The 13,418-nt window shown below is 37.1% G+C and overlaps 1 protein-coding gene across 1 annotated transcript; it reads right to left on the reverse strand.

Annotated features, from left to right (window-relative positions):
* Positions 1–857: 857 nt before the first annotated feature.
* On the reverse strand, positions 858–1,805 carry LOC141520227 (olfactory receptor 4F3/4F16/4F29-like). Its single transcript, XM_074232021.1, has one exon. It carries the CDS (start codon positions 1,794–1,796, stop codon positions 858–860), a length of 939 nt encoding a protein of 312 aa, XP_074088122.1. The 5' UTR covers positions 1,797–1,805.
* Between the last annotated feature and the right edge of the window lie 11,613 nt (positions 1,806–13,418).

The following is a 13,418-nucleotide window of genomic DNA, read 5'->3' on the forward strand; positions in this document are numbered from 1 at the left end:
TATTAAAATTTATAAAAAGAAATAAGCAAGCTACAGCAAATCAAATGTATATTTGATATATAATTTATTGTCTTGTTAATTATTTATACTTAAGATGTGATGTAGAAAAAAGTTGATAATGTACATTAACTTAAAAGTATGTTGCAGATACATTGTTTTGGAGGAGGAAAATTGATAAAATCTATCAAGTCAGAAGTATCTTCTTCATATACAAAGGACAACATCACTATTCAATCATAAAATATTGATAGTGAACAATACAATCACATATAATGTCAAATAGAAATATCTATTATGGCACTTTACAAGGAAGATAGAAGGCTGAGTAAGAACACATCAGCTCTGTGAATGCCTTTACAGAAAGTAAATCCATCTTCTCCCCATAAATTAGCAAAAATAGACATACTTTAGGAAGGCCAAGATAAGACATGGAGGAGATATACCAGAGGTCTTTTATATACTGCACATTTATATGTTGCTTTAAGATTTGCAAAGCATTTTACAAATATTATCTCATTTTATTCTCAAAACAATCCTTAGTATTCTCATTTTACAGATGAGGAAATTGGAGACACATAGAAGTAAAGTGACTTACTGAGGGTCACACAGACAATAGGGTCTGAGGCCAGATTTGAACTTGGTTTTTCCTAACTCCAGATCCAACATTCTCTCCACCAAGCCACTTAGCTGCCTAAGTCTTATGTTATTTGTTGCATAAATTACAAACTATATATTTATATATTTTTAATGTCTAACACTGCAGAGAAGCAACCCATGTCTCAAATACAGTCTCCATAAGCTTAAAAGTTTGATTTTCTTTAGATGTTCTGGTTCATTGAATCTAACATCCAAATCTTTTAGGAGAAAGTCTGGGATTTCAGGAGCTGACTCCAAAGTCTTTTCATGGCCACTTTCATCTCCTTGTTTCTGAATGTGTAGATGGTTGGATTCAGAAAAGGAGTGATCACTGAGTCAAATATGGCAAGAAATTTATCTAGTGACAGCGTGGGGAATGGCCACACATAGACAAAGATACATGGACCAAAGAACAGGATTACTACAGTGATATGAGCAGACAGTGTTGAGAGAGCCTTAGATGACCCACCAGAAGAGTGTTGTCGGACAGTGGCTAAAATGATAATGTAAGAGAAAATCAAAATGAAGAAGGCACCCAGAGAGATGAACCCACTGTTAGCAGTGACTAAGAACTGTAGCTTATAGGTATCTGTGCAGGCAAGTTTTATGAACCGAGGAAGGTCACAATAAAAACTATCTACTTTATTGGGACCACAAAAGGGTAACTTTATCACAAAGGCTAATTGGATCAATGAATGGATGAGGCCAATGATCCAGCCAGACATCAAAATGCCAATGCAAATTCTCTGATTCATAATGGTCAAGTAGTGGAGAGGCTTACATATTGCAATATAACGGTCAAAGGCCATAGCTATGAGGAGCACCATCTCTACACCACCTATGCAATGAATAAAGAAGATCTGAGAAACACAACCTCCAAAGGAGATTAATTTATGCTTCTTGAAGAGGTCACAAATCATTTTGGGGGTCACAATGCAGGAGTCAATCATGTCAATGAAAGAGAGATTGGCCAGTAGAAAGTACATTGGGGAGTGTAGGTGAGGTTCAGAGATCACTGTGATCACAATGAGGAAGTTACCCAGCATGCTTGCCATATAGAATATAGAAGAGAACAGGAAGAGAAAAAGTTGTAGCCCCCAAGAATTGGTGAGTCCCATTAACACAAACTCATAAACCATAGAATAATTGGCTCTATCCATTGACTCAGTCAGCAGGGCCAACTCTGAAGTTACCTAAAGGGAAGATAATGAGAGAATGAGAAATGTGGACATTTATTAGGAATCCTAAATGAGGAGATATGGTTGTACCTTCCAAAACAAATATTGTTTAGTAATGTTGAACTGGATGAATATTTGTCAATACTATAATTAAAGCAAATTTATTTTGCAATAAATTATTTACAAAACACTTTTATGTGAATATCTCATGCAATCATCATAGCTCAAATATATTACAATCCTCATTTTACAGATGAAAAAAATAAGGCTTATAAAGGTTACTTGGCTTTTGCAAAATCCCACCAATCTTGAGGGTTATTTAGAGGATTTCAAGTGAGATTATACCCTGACATTAATGATGATGATATTCTTGAAGAAGACCATGACATCATTTGAGGTGATGCCATGACATGCACATGAATTGGATTAGAATAAGGCCAATGCTATGCTAAGTCCCCAGCCTCATTTTCTCTTTTGGAGACATCTGGGTCCAGTGGGTGGATTTGAATTGGGATGACTGGAGATGACCCTGGATGTAAGGCAATAAGGGTTAAGTGACTTGTCTAAAGTCAAACAGTTAGTAAATGTCTAAGGCCGAATTTGAATTCAGGTCCTCTTGACTTCAGGAGACTAGAACTGTGACTTCACTGATATTGGAGTTCTTATAGAAGAAACACCCTATACCAATGAAAGTAAGCACTATCTCTGTAATTTGAAGTTTTTGAGAGTTGTCTAGGACATTTAGAGTTTAAATGACTTTCTGAGAATCATACCACCAGTATGTGTCAGAGTAAGGACTTAAACCCACATCATCTTGACTCTGAAAATGGCTCTCTATCCATTATATCATGCTACATCAACTACATTCTGACTACTCCTGCTCCACTATTACTCATGTGTTTTATAAATGTCAGCTATTTTACAATATGTTAAATTGATATATAGTTTATTATTATTACAATATTAATAATTATTAATAATGTTAATATATTATCATAGCCTCCAAATTGGAGATCTGGTTGATGTCTATCATACCTTTATTACACATTGACCATTTCTACCCCACCACCATTCAAGTGCTGGACAAATATCAGCTATTCTTAAAATAACTAGTGATATGTTCTCTAGATTGAAGACCTGAGGGAATCCAGAGCCCTCATGAAAAATAGTGGACCAAACCAAAGGTGTAAAACTTGTAGCCCACAGGTCTCAAAATCCCCGGTTCTAAACCACATTAAAATGTAACTGGGAAATTGTGAACAAAACAAATAAATATAACAAAGATTAATTTGTGATATTCTAAGTCAATACTCAGTTAATAGAGAATGTTTCTATTTGACACCCAACAACCTGAGCTACAAAGAAAGGGAAAATGTTAAATCTCATTTGGGAATTTAAAACAAATGAAAATAAAAGATAACAGACCAAGGAAGTCAGAAGCAAAGACTGAAAAATGTCTTGAATAGCAAATAAAGACAAAATATGGAAAAAAGGAAGAGAGAAAATGTGACAGAATAGGAGAAAGAGAAAAAAGGATGAAGTGAAGTCAGAGGGGAAAATATGATTGTGCTACAGAGATAAGCAGTAAAGCTGAAATTAATACTACCTCTTCAGTGTTTTGTACATAGTAGGAACTTAAGAAATTGTTTTTCATTCATTTAGGATTTTGAAGGTCTGAATTTCAAGTTTGCAATAAAGCCTGAAATCATTTTTGTCATAGTTGCTCAGTCATGTCTGACTCTTCATGACCCCACTTGGCATTTGCTTGGCAAAAATACTAGAGTGATTTGCCATTTCATTCTCCAAATCATTTTAGAGATGAGGAAACTGAGGAAACAGAGTTAAGAGACTTGCCCAGGATCATAAAACTCCTAAGTATCTGAGGTCAGAATCAAATTCAGGAAGATGCGTCTTACTGACTCTACCATTTGGCTGACTAAAGCAAAGCAGGTTTTAAAACACAACAGAAAAAAAAAAGTCCTCTGAAATTCTCCAGCACTTATTCTCACATTTGGAGTTACATATATTTTCTTTACAGGAATAGCCTTTTATGTTACTCTTTCTTCTTATGTCCTTTCACTCCAATAAGACTGAGTGTGGTCTGGGATTGTATCCTTCTGCCTCTTATAATACTAGCATTATATTTTCCACATTATTATGAAGTGAATGAAGTATGAATGACTGGATCAATAAAAAATAGAGGTAAAGAAGGATCAAAAACGGGAAAAGAATAGCAAAAACAGTCAGAAACAGAGAGAGGAGGGAGATTTGTAGTTGAAAAAGGATGATAACAAATTCAAATGTCATCTCTCTCACCTGTTCTGTCACAGCACAAGAGGTAGCAGTATGTTAAAGGGTGGAATAGTTTAGAAAATTTAGTCTCCTTTCTTATAATATTTTTACCATCACCATAAATTGCAGATTTTTGGGGAGCAGATCTAATTTCAATTATTCTCTCCTATTCACAAATTTAAAAATCCTGTATTTATCAGATTTTTTTTGAAATTGGAGGATTAGGAAAATATCATCACATTGTATATTACTGTATATTGTATAATACTCTATCCCCCCACTCTCAAGAAGGAGAAAGCATCATATGTAGCTTTCCTAATGCAAATTAATAGCATTGGGTTAGTAACCAAGTAATACTATGAAGCTATAACAATAGCCATCTTATCAGCATGGCCTGGAATTTGTATGATAACATTGTGTTAATTTTCCCATGGGTCAAAATGTTACAGATGTTGCTAAGTAATAAACAGAAAGGAAGAGAAAAATGGAGAGAAGCAGCCCCTGTTGGCTGGGTGGTTTTGTGCCCTGATTAATGGGAAAGGAATGGTAAATTAACCCTCTAAAATGAATGATCTGGGGAATTTGCTTAACTAATTGAGATACGAATTGAAAAAAGTGGTCCAAGACTCTTAATGGAACCAAGGCAGCTAAATTTGCAGGGTCCCACTGCCTACCAATTCTCAATGATGAAGATTAAATAAAGCTTCCATATACTAGGGACCCAATGTCTCACTGAATGCACAAACCCCTGAGGACATTACCCCTTCAATGAAAGTCAACAAATTTTCAGAACAACAGCAAATCCAGAAAGTGGGGCAACCTTCACTCAAAATAAGCAGTCATTGAGTTCAAATCCGGCCTCAGACACTTAATAATTACCTAGCTGTGTGGCCTTGGGCAAGCCACTTAACCCCATTGCCTAGCAAAAACTAAAAAAAAAAAAAAAGCAGTCAGGGGGCAGCTAGGTGGCACAGTGCATAGAGTACCAGCCCTGGAGTCAGAAGGACCTGAGTTCATATCTGGTCTCAGATACCTAACAATAACCTAGTTGTGTGCCCTTGGGCAAGTCACTTAACCCCATTGCCTTGCCAAGAAAGAAAAAGATTAAATTAAAAAAATGAAAATAAGCAATCAAATCTGCAACATACCATTTACCCAATGAAATTTCATTTTTTAAATTCTTGGGGAAATTGAGAATACATGCATGGAGATCAAAGTTCCTGACCTTGCTAAGAAAATGAGGAGTGACTCCTTGGAAATGACAATTGAAGTTTTTTTCAAAAGGAAGAAGTGCCTGAGCTTAATACCCAGTTAGCAAGAATAAGTTAAATTAAGAATTCATCAAATGGCATACTTGGGGGGGGGGGGGGTTGGAGCCAAGATGGCAACAAGAAGGGATCAAGTCTTAGGAGCTCTCTGATAAAACTCATCAGCTAAGGACTCTAACTAAACTTTCGAGAGACAGAACCCACAAAGGGATCCAGTGAGGCAGCTCTCCTACTCAAGGTAACCTGGAAAAGAGCAGAAAGGCTCTGCTCCCCGGGGTCAGAGGGGCAGCTCTCCAGAGCGAAAGAACTTCAGCCTCCCAGAGGCAGCTCCAGGGCTCTGGGAGCCGAGGCTCACAGCAGTGGGGGAGTCTCCTGAGCTGCACCCCAGGGAGCACCGGGCACAAAGTGGGGGAACAGTGGGGGACCTCTGCCAGAGCGAGCACGTGGAGCCCAGCCCTTGGTGCACACAGGGAGAAGCTTGGTCTTTCTGCAGCCCAGAGCCAGAAACAGAAGCAGGTGGAGCCAGTAAGCAGGAGCCTCCAGGTCATGAGCCCATTGAGCTGAGGGAGGGGAGTGAAGAGAAACTGCGAGCTCAGTCCTCTGCCCCTGGAACAGGACTCTGGGGCTCTGACCACATTCAGATCCTGATCAAAATCTAGCCCCCCCCCCATAGAACAGCAGAGCCCCCCCCCCCACCTCAGCCCCGTGGCAGAAGGAGGTGCTTATGGTCATACACAGACCAGGAGGGAGGACAGAGCCTCACACACTGAGACCCTTTTGGTAGTGCCCCAAAAGCTCAGAAAGCACCCCAAAAATAGGCTTAGGCTGGGAAAATGAGCAAGTAGAGAAACAAAAGGAAGATTATTGAGAAATATTTTGCAAATGAGCCGAAGAAGGATCAAAATACTCAGTCTGAAGATGAGGAAGCACAAGCTCCTGCATCTAAAGACTCCAAGAAAAACAGAAATTGGGCTCAGGCTATGACAGAGCTCAAAAAAGACTTTGAAAATCAAATGAAGGAGTTGGAAGAAAAACTGGGAAAAGAAAGGAGAGAGATGCAGGAAAAACATGAAAATGAAGTCAGCAGCTTAGTCAAGGAAATCCAAAAAAAGTTGAAGAAAATAGCATGCTAAAAACCAGCTTAGGTCAAATGGACAAAACAGTTCAAAAAAGTTATTGAGGAGAAGAATGCTCTAAAAAGCAAAACTGGCCAGATGGAAAAAGAGATGAGAAAACTCTCTGAGGAGAACAAATCCTTCAGACAAAGAATAGAATTCAGGGAGATTGATGAATTTACCAGAAATCAGGAATCAATACTTCAAAACAAAAAAAATGAAAAATTAGAAGAAAATGTGAAATATCTCATTGAAAAAAACAACTGATAGGGAAAACAGACTTAGGAAAGATAATTTAAAAATTATTAGAATACCTGAAAGTCATGATCAGGAAAAGAGCCTTGACATCATTTTCAAAGAATTACTACAGGAAAACTGCCCTGATATTCTAGAAGCAGAGGGCAAAATAGAAATGGAGAGAATCTACCCATCCCCCCGAGAAAGAGATCCCAAAAAACCAACCCCTAGGAATATTATAGCCAAGTTCCAGAACTCCCAAGTCAAAGAGAAAATATTACAAGCAGCCAGAAGGACACAGTTCAAATATCATGGAGCTGCAGTCAGGATCACACAGGACTTAGCAGCAACTACATTGGAAGCTCGTAGGGCTTGGAATATAATATACCAGAAGGCAAAAGAGCTTAGTAGAATGCAGCCAAGAATGAGCTACCCAGCAAGGCTGAATGTCCTCTTCCAGGGAAAAAGATGGACTTTCAATGAACCAGGGGAATTTCAAATGTTCCTTTTGGAATGGCCAGAGCTGAACAGAAGGTTTGATCTTCAGATACAAGACTCAGGTGAAGCATGGAGATTGGAGGAGGGGGGGGGGGAATGAGGGATTTAATGAGGATGAACTGCATGTATTCCTGCATAGAAAAATGACACTGATAATACTCATATGAACCTTCTCAGTTAATAGAGCAGGTAGAGAGAGCTTTTATAGTTGAAGCACAGGAGAAAGCTGAATTCGAAGATAAAATATGGTGTAAAAATGGAGTCAATAGAAAAAAAGGGCAATGGAATGGGAGAAAGAAAAAGTAGAGGGGGAATAGTCCAAGATATTTCACATAAGATTTTTTTTTATTACAATGAGCTATTGCAATGATATGGAAAGGGGGAGGCAAGGGGGAATGACGGAACCTTTGCTCTCATCAGAGATGGCTAGGAGAGGAAACAGCATATATACTCAATGGGGTATAGACATCTGGAGTAAGAAGGAGAGGGGAGCAGGGGGAAGGGGTGGGGATGTGAATAAAGGAGGAGAGGATGGACCATGGGGTGACAGTGTTCAGATATAACACATTTTCTTTTTTACTTCTTGCAAGGGGCTGGGATTGGAAGGCCTGCCCAGGACCATGGGGCCAGGTGGATGCTGGGCTTAAGGGGTGGTATGCGGGCTCAGGGCTTCTTGGCCCAAGGACCAGGGATCTGTCTGCTGCACCAGTCAATGACCCTACAGCAGAGTCAGAGTGAAAGGAGAGAGAAAATAGAGTACATGGTAGTGGAGAAATAAGAAAGGAGGGAGTTGCAATCAGCAATGGCAATGGTGGAAAAATATGGAAGCAACTTTTGCCATGGACTTACCATAAAGAATGAGATCCACCCATGACAGAGTTGTTGGTGTTGGAACAAAGACTCAAGCACATTTTTTGTTATTATTATTTGGGGGAGGGTGCAGGGCCAGTGGGGCTGGATGTCCTGCCTGGGGCCACATAGCAGGGTGATCTTTGAGTGTCTGGGGCCGGATTTGGACCCAGGTGCTCCTGGCTCAAGGGCCAATGCTCTGTCTGCCACTATTTTATTTTATTTTGGGTCTTTTTTTCTTTTTTTTTTTTTTTTTTGGTTTTTGCAGGGCAGTGGGGATCGGGTGGAAAAATAGGGGAAGACAGAACTCTGCCTAACTCTTTCTATGAAACCAATATGTTGCTGATACCTAAACCAGAAAGAAAACTATAGACCTATCTCCCTGATGGATATAGATGCAAAAATCCTAAATAAAATCTTAGTAAAATGATTACAACAAGTTATCACTAGGATAATACATTTTGACCAAGTAGGATTAATTCCAGGAATGCTGGGTTGGTTCAATATTAGGAAAACTGTTAGTATAATCAATTATATCAACAACAAATCTATCAGAAATTATATGATCATCACAACAGATGCTGAAAAATCTTTTGACAAAATACAGCATCCATTCCTACTAAAAACACTAGAGAGTGTAGGAATAAATGGACTGTTTCTTAGAATAATAAGCAGTATCTCTCTGAAACCATCAACAAGCATTTTATTCAATGGGGAGAGGCCAGAGGCATTCCCAATAAGATCAGAGGTGAAACAAGGATGCCCATTATTACCACTACTATTCAATATCATATTATAAATGTTAGCTTCAGAAATTAGAGAAGAAAAAGAAATTGAAGAAATTAGAATTGAGAAGGAAGAGACAAAACTCTCACTCTTTGCAGATGACATGATGGTATACCTAGAGAATCCCAAGAAATCATCTAAAAAACTACTGGAAACAATTAGCAATTTTAGCAAAGTTGCAGGTTATAAAATAAACCCTCATAAATCCTCAACTTTTCTATATATGTCTAGCAAGAAACAGCAGGAAGAGCTAGAAAGAGAAATCCCATTCAAAGTAACCTCAGACAATGTAAAATGCTTGGGAGTCTATTTGCCAAGACAGACTCAGAATCTTTTTGAAAACAATTATAAAACACTTCTCACACAAATTAAATCAGATTTAAATAACTGGGCAAATATCAACTGCTCATGGATAGGAAGAGCTAATATAATAAAAAAAAAAACCAATTCTACCAAAACTGAACTACCTGTTTAGTGCCCTACCAATCAAAATTCCAAAAAATTGCTTTAATGAGTTAGAAAAAATTGTAAGTAAATTCATATGGAGAAATAAAAAAGTCAAGAATTTCCAGGGATTCAATGAAAAAAAGTGCAAAAGAAGGGGGCTTAACCCTACCTGATCTAAAATTATATTATAAAGCATCAGTCATCAAAACTGTCTGGTATTGGCTAAGAAATAGAATGGTGGACCAGTGGAATAAACTAGGTAGCAATAGCAGGAAATGATTATAGTAATCTGCTGTTTGATAAACCCAGAGTCCAGCTGTTGGGATGAAAACTCTCTCTTTGATAAAAACTGCCGGGAAAATTGGAAGTTAGTATGGAAGAAACTTAGATTAGACCAACACCTCACACCCTATACCAAGAAAAGAACCAAATGGATACATGATTTAGACATAAAAAATACTATAAGCAAATTAGAAGATCAAGGATTAGTTTACCTGTCAGATCTATGGAAAGGGAAGCAGTTTATGACTAAGGAAGAGATGGAGAACATCATTAAAAATAAACTAGATGATTTCAATTACATTAAATTAAAAAGCTTTTGCACAGACAAAATGACTGTAGCCAAGATAAAAAAAAAGTAGCAAATTGGGAAGCAATCTTTACAACTAATGTTTCTGACAAAGGATTCATTCCTAAAATATACAGAGAACTGAGTCATATTTTTAAAAAAGCCATTCCCCAATTGACAAATGGTCAAAGGATATGTAAAATCAATTTACAGATGAGTAGATCAAACCAATCCATAGTCATATGAAAAATTGCTCTAAATAATCACTTATTAGAGAAATGCAAATTAAAGCTTCTCTGAGGTACCACCTTACACCTCTAAGACTGACCAATATAACCAGAAAGGATAATGATCATTGTTGGAAGGGTTGTGGGAAATCTGGGACACTATTACATTGTTGGTGGAACTGTGAACTCATTCAACATTTCTGGAGAGAAATTTGGAACTACGCCCAAAGGGCAACAAAAATGTGCATGCCCTTTGATCCAGCAATACCACTACTGGGTCTATACCCTGACGAGGTGATGAAAAAGAGTAAAAACATCACTTTAGAAAAAATATTCATAGCAGCCCTGTTTGTGGTGGCGAAGAATTGGAAATCAAGTAAATGTCCTTCAATTGGGGAATGGTTTAGCAAATTGTAATACATGTATGTCATGGAACATTATTGTCTATTAGAAGCCAGAAGGGAAAGGAAAGAAGGGAAGCCTGGAATCATTTGCATCAACTGATGCTGAGTGAGATGAGCAGAACCAAAAAAAAAAAAAAAAAAACACACTGTACATCCTAACAGCAACATGGGGGCGATGATCAACCTTGATGGGCTCACTCATTCCATCAGTGCAACAATCAGGGACAATTTGGTGCTCTCTGCTCTGGAGAATACCACCTGTATCCAGAAAAACAATTGTGGAGTTTGAACAAAGACCAAGGATTTTTACCTTAAATTTAGGGGGAAAAAACTGATAACTTATTGTCTGATCTTGCTATCTCTTATACTTAATGTGTCTTCCTTACACATATGATTTCTCACTCATCACACTCAATTTAGATCATTGTATACAGTGGAAAAAATGTAAAGACTGACAAATTGCCTTCTGTGGGGGGGTGGGGGGAGGGAAGTAAGATTAGGGAAAAAATTGTAAAACTCAAAATAAGTAAAATCTTTAATTAAAAAAATTGATATTCATAGACACACTGTTGGAAGTTGGAAGATAAATACAGATACTTATAAAATACAGAACAACTCCAAGTCACCATGATTTTGTCTCTGAGCACAATAGCAATGTGGAGTCATTGTTATTAACCTCACCAGGTCTCTGTTCCTAAACTTTGCACTTGCATAATTTATTTCCCATTAACATATAAAATCAAAAAACATCTATTAAACACTTGCTAGTCACTATGCTAAATTCTGGGAATATTAAGACAAACAAAAAATATATAGTCCATGCCCCAAAGAAACTTCTATTCTAAAAGGGGAAGATAACACAAAATAAGATACTAACAGGAAAAGAAGGGCCTCCAGGGGCAACTCTCTATCTGTCTATAGACAGGATAACACAATAAAAATTAAAATAAATAATAGAAATATAAATAACTCAGATTTAAAATGAAGACAAATAATGTCATTTTAAGGAATGATGGGTCAAAGAAAAACCAGGGGGAAAAAATATACTAAATGATAGTGCAAAAATGAGGAAATATTCCAAAATATATAGGATGCTCTCTTGACAAATAAAGCAATGTATAATTCAAGAGTATTCTTTGTCCATGACAAGCCATTAGCAACATATTGTGAAAATTACAATGCAACTTAATTGAATATATAATCAGTTATAGTTTCATGAAAGCCTAATCTCCAAAAAGAGACACAAATATATGACATAGTTTCATTACTCAATAATAAGTGGACAAAGAATATTTATAATTAGTATGCCTTAAGCTGGTCAAAAAAAGAGAAGTTAAGTTTCCGTATATATCTATATATGGAGAGAGAGACATCAGAAAATTCAGAATATTAATTTTGTGGTTGCAAATTTCTATTGGCACAGTTGTTGCCCATTGATCATAGGACAATAAATTTACACTCAAAAGGGACCTTACTGAAGCAGGAAGCAGAGTCAATACTGTAAATTTTTGAGGTTTTTCTGCAGTGTGGAGGGTATTCTCCATTCTCTACATTTCCTAAACTACCTTGGATTTAAAGGTAGTTCAAAAATTCAAAGAATTCAAATTCCTACCCTTTGGAACAGAAAAGCTGTTGTATGTAGAATGCCACCCATGTGCAATGACTACTATCTTAACCACTCCTTGGGGACTGCCCCTATGACATACTCATTGGAAAATACTTAGAGCCAGATTCTAAAACACCCTCAAATACCACCACCATCACTCCCCTTGCCCTATCTGCTGGAAAGGTATTTGAATGAAGTTTCACAGAATTTTCCTCCCTTCCTTTTTCTTTCTTTCTTTCTTTTTTTTTTTTTTTTTTTTTTTGGCTTTTCCCCGTTTTGGAGAAGAGCTGGGCTTGCATGATTCTCTATCTATCTCCCTTTCTCTATCTCTCTCTTCCTGTATTTGTTTGCATTTTATCTCCCCCATTAGAATGTAAACTCATTGAGCTCAGGATTCATCTTTAACCTCTTTTTTATATCTCTAGTACCTAGCACATAGGGGACACTGAATAAATCCTTAATGATTGATAAAAATTGCTTTGTAAACCTTAAGGATGCATAAATACATCAGATATAAAAGAATAATATTGATAATTAATTTGTACTAATAAATCATGCAATAATTGCTATTATTTTATGATGATGATGATGAACCATTGTTCTAGAAAAAGACCATGACTTCAGGGAGGTCATGCAGCATGTGAATTGGATTTGGGTGAGGGAGTGCTATGCTTAGTCACCAATCTCACTTTCTCCTCCAGAGTCATCTGCATCCAGTGGTCAGATATGAATCAGGATGAGTGGAGATGGCCCTAAATGAAAGGCAATCAGGATTAAATGACTTGTCCAAGGTCACATAGCTAATAAGTGTCAAGTGTGTGAAGCTAGATTGAACTCAGTTCCTCCATACTTCAAGGCTGGTGCTCTAACCACTACACAACCTAGTTTCCTATATTTTTTAATGTTATTTACATGGCTGATATTCATATTATTTATTTTGCCATCTAAGATTAAAACAAAATCCTATGAAGTCTGAAGTTGCATCAAGGATGATTTTTCAGCACTGTATGATATTTATTTAATTTGAAAAGTCTGTATCATGGGTTAAATCCTCTAGAGAGTTTTTCTCTTGTATTGTCCATTAGTCACTAATAAACTTATTTTGTATGTGCATATTTTAAGGGAAGGAAAAAATAGATATACAATTACTTTAAATTAATATTTATAAATTTATTTTCAAATAGAAGGAACTATACCAAATGCCATGGGTATTAGGTAAAAATAAACAAGTCTGACCTCAAGGAGCTTATATTTTATCAGCAAATTCTGTATCTCTCTCTCTTCTCTCTCTCTCTCTCTCTCTCTCT

Source organism: Macrotis lagotis, chromosome 4 (assembly GCF_037893015.1).
Source record: "Macrotis lagotis isolate mMagLag1 chromosome 4, bilby.v1.9.chrom.fasta, whole genome shotgun sequence".
NCBI classification, from domain to species: Eukaryota; Metazoa; Chordata; class Mammalia; order Peramelemorphia; family Peramelidae; genus Macrotis; species Macrotis lagotis.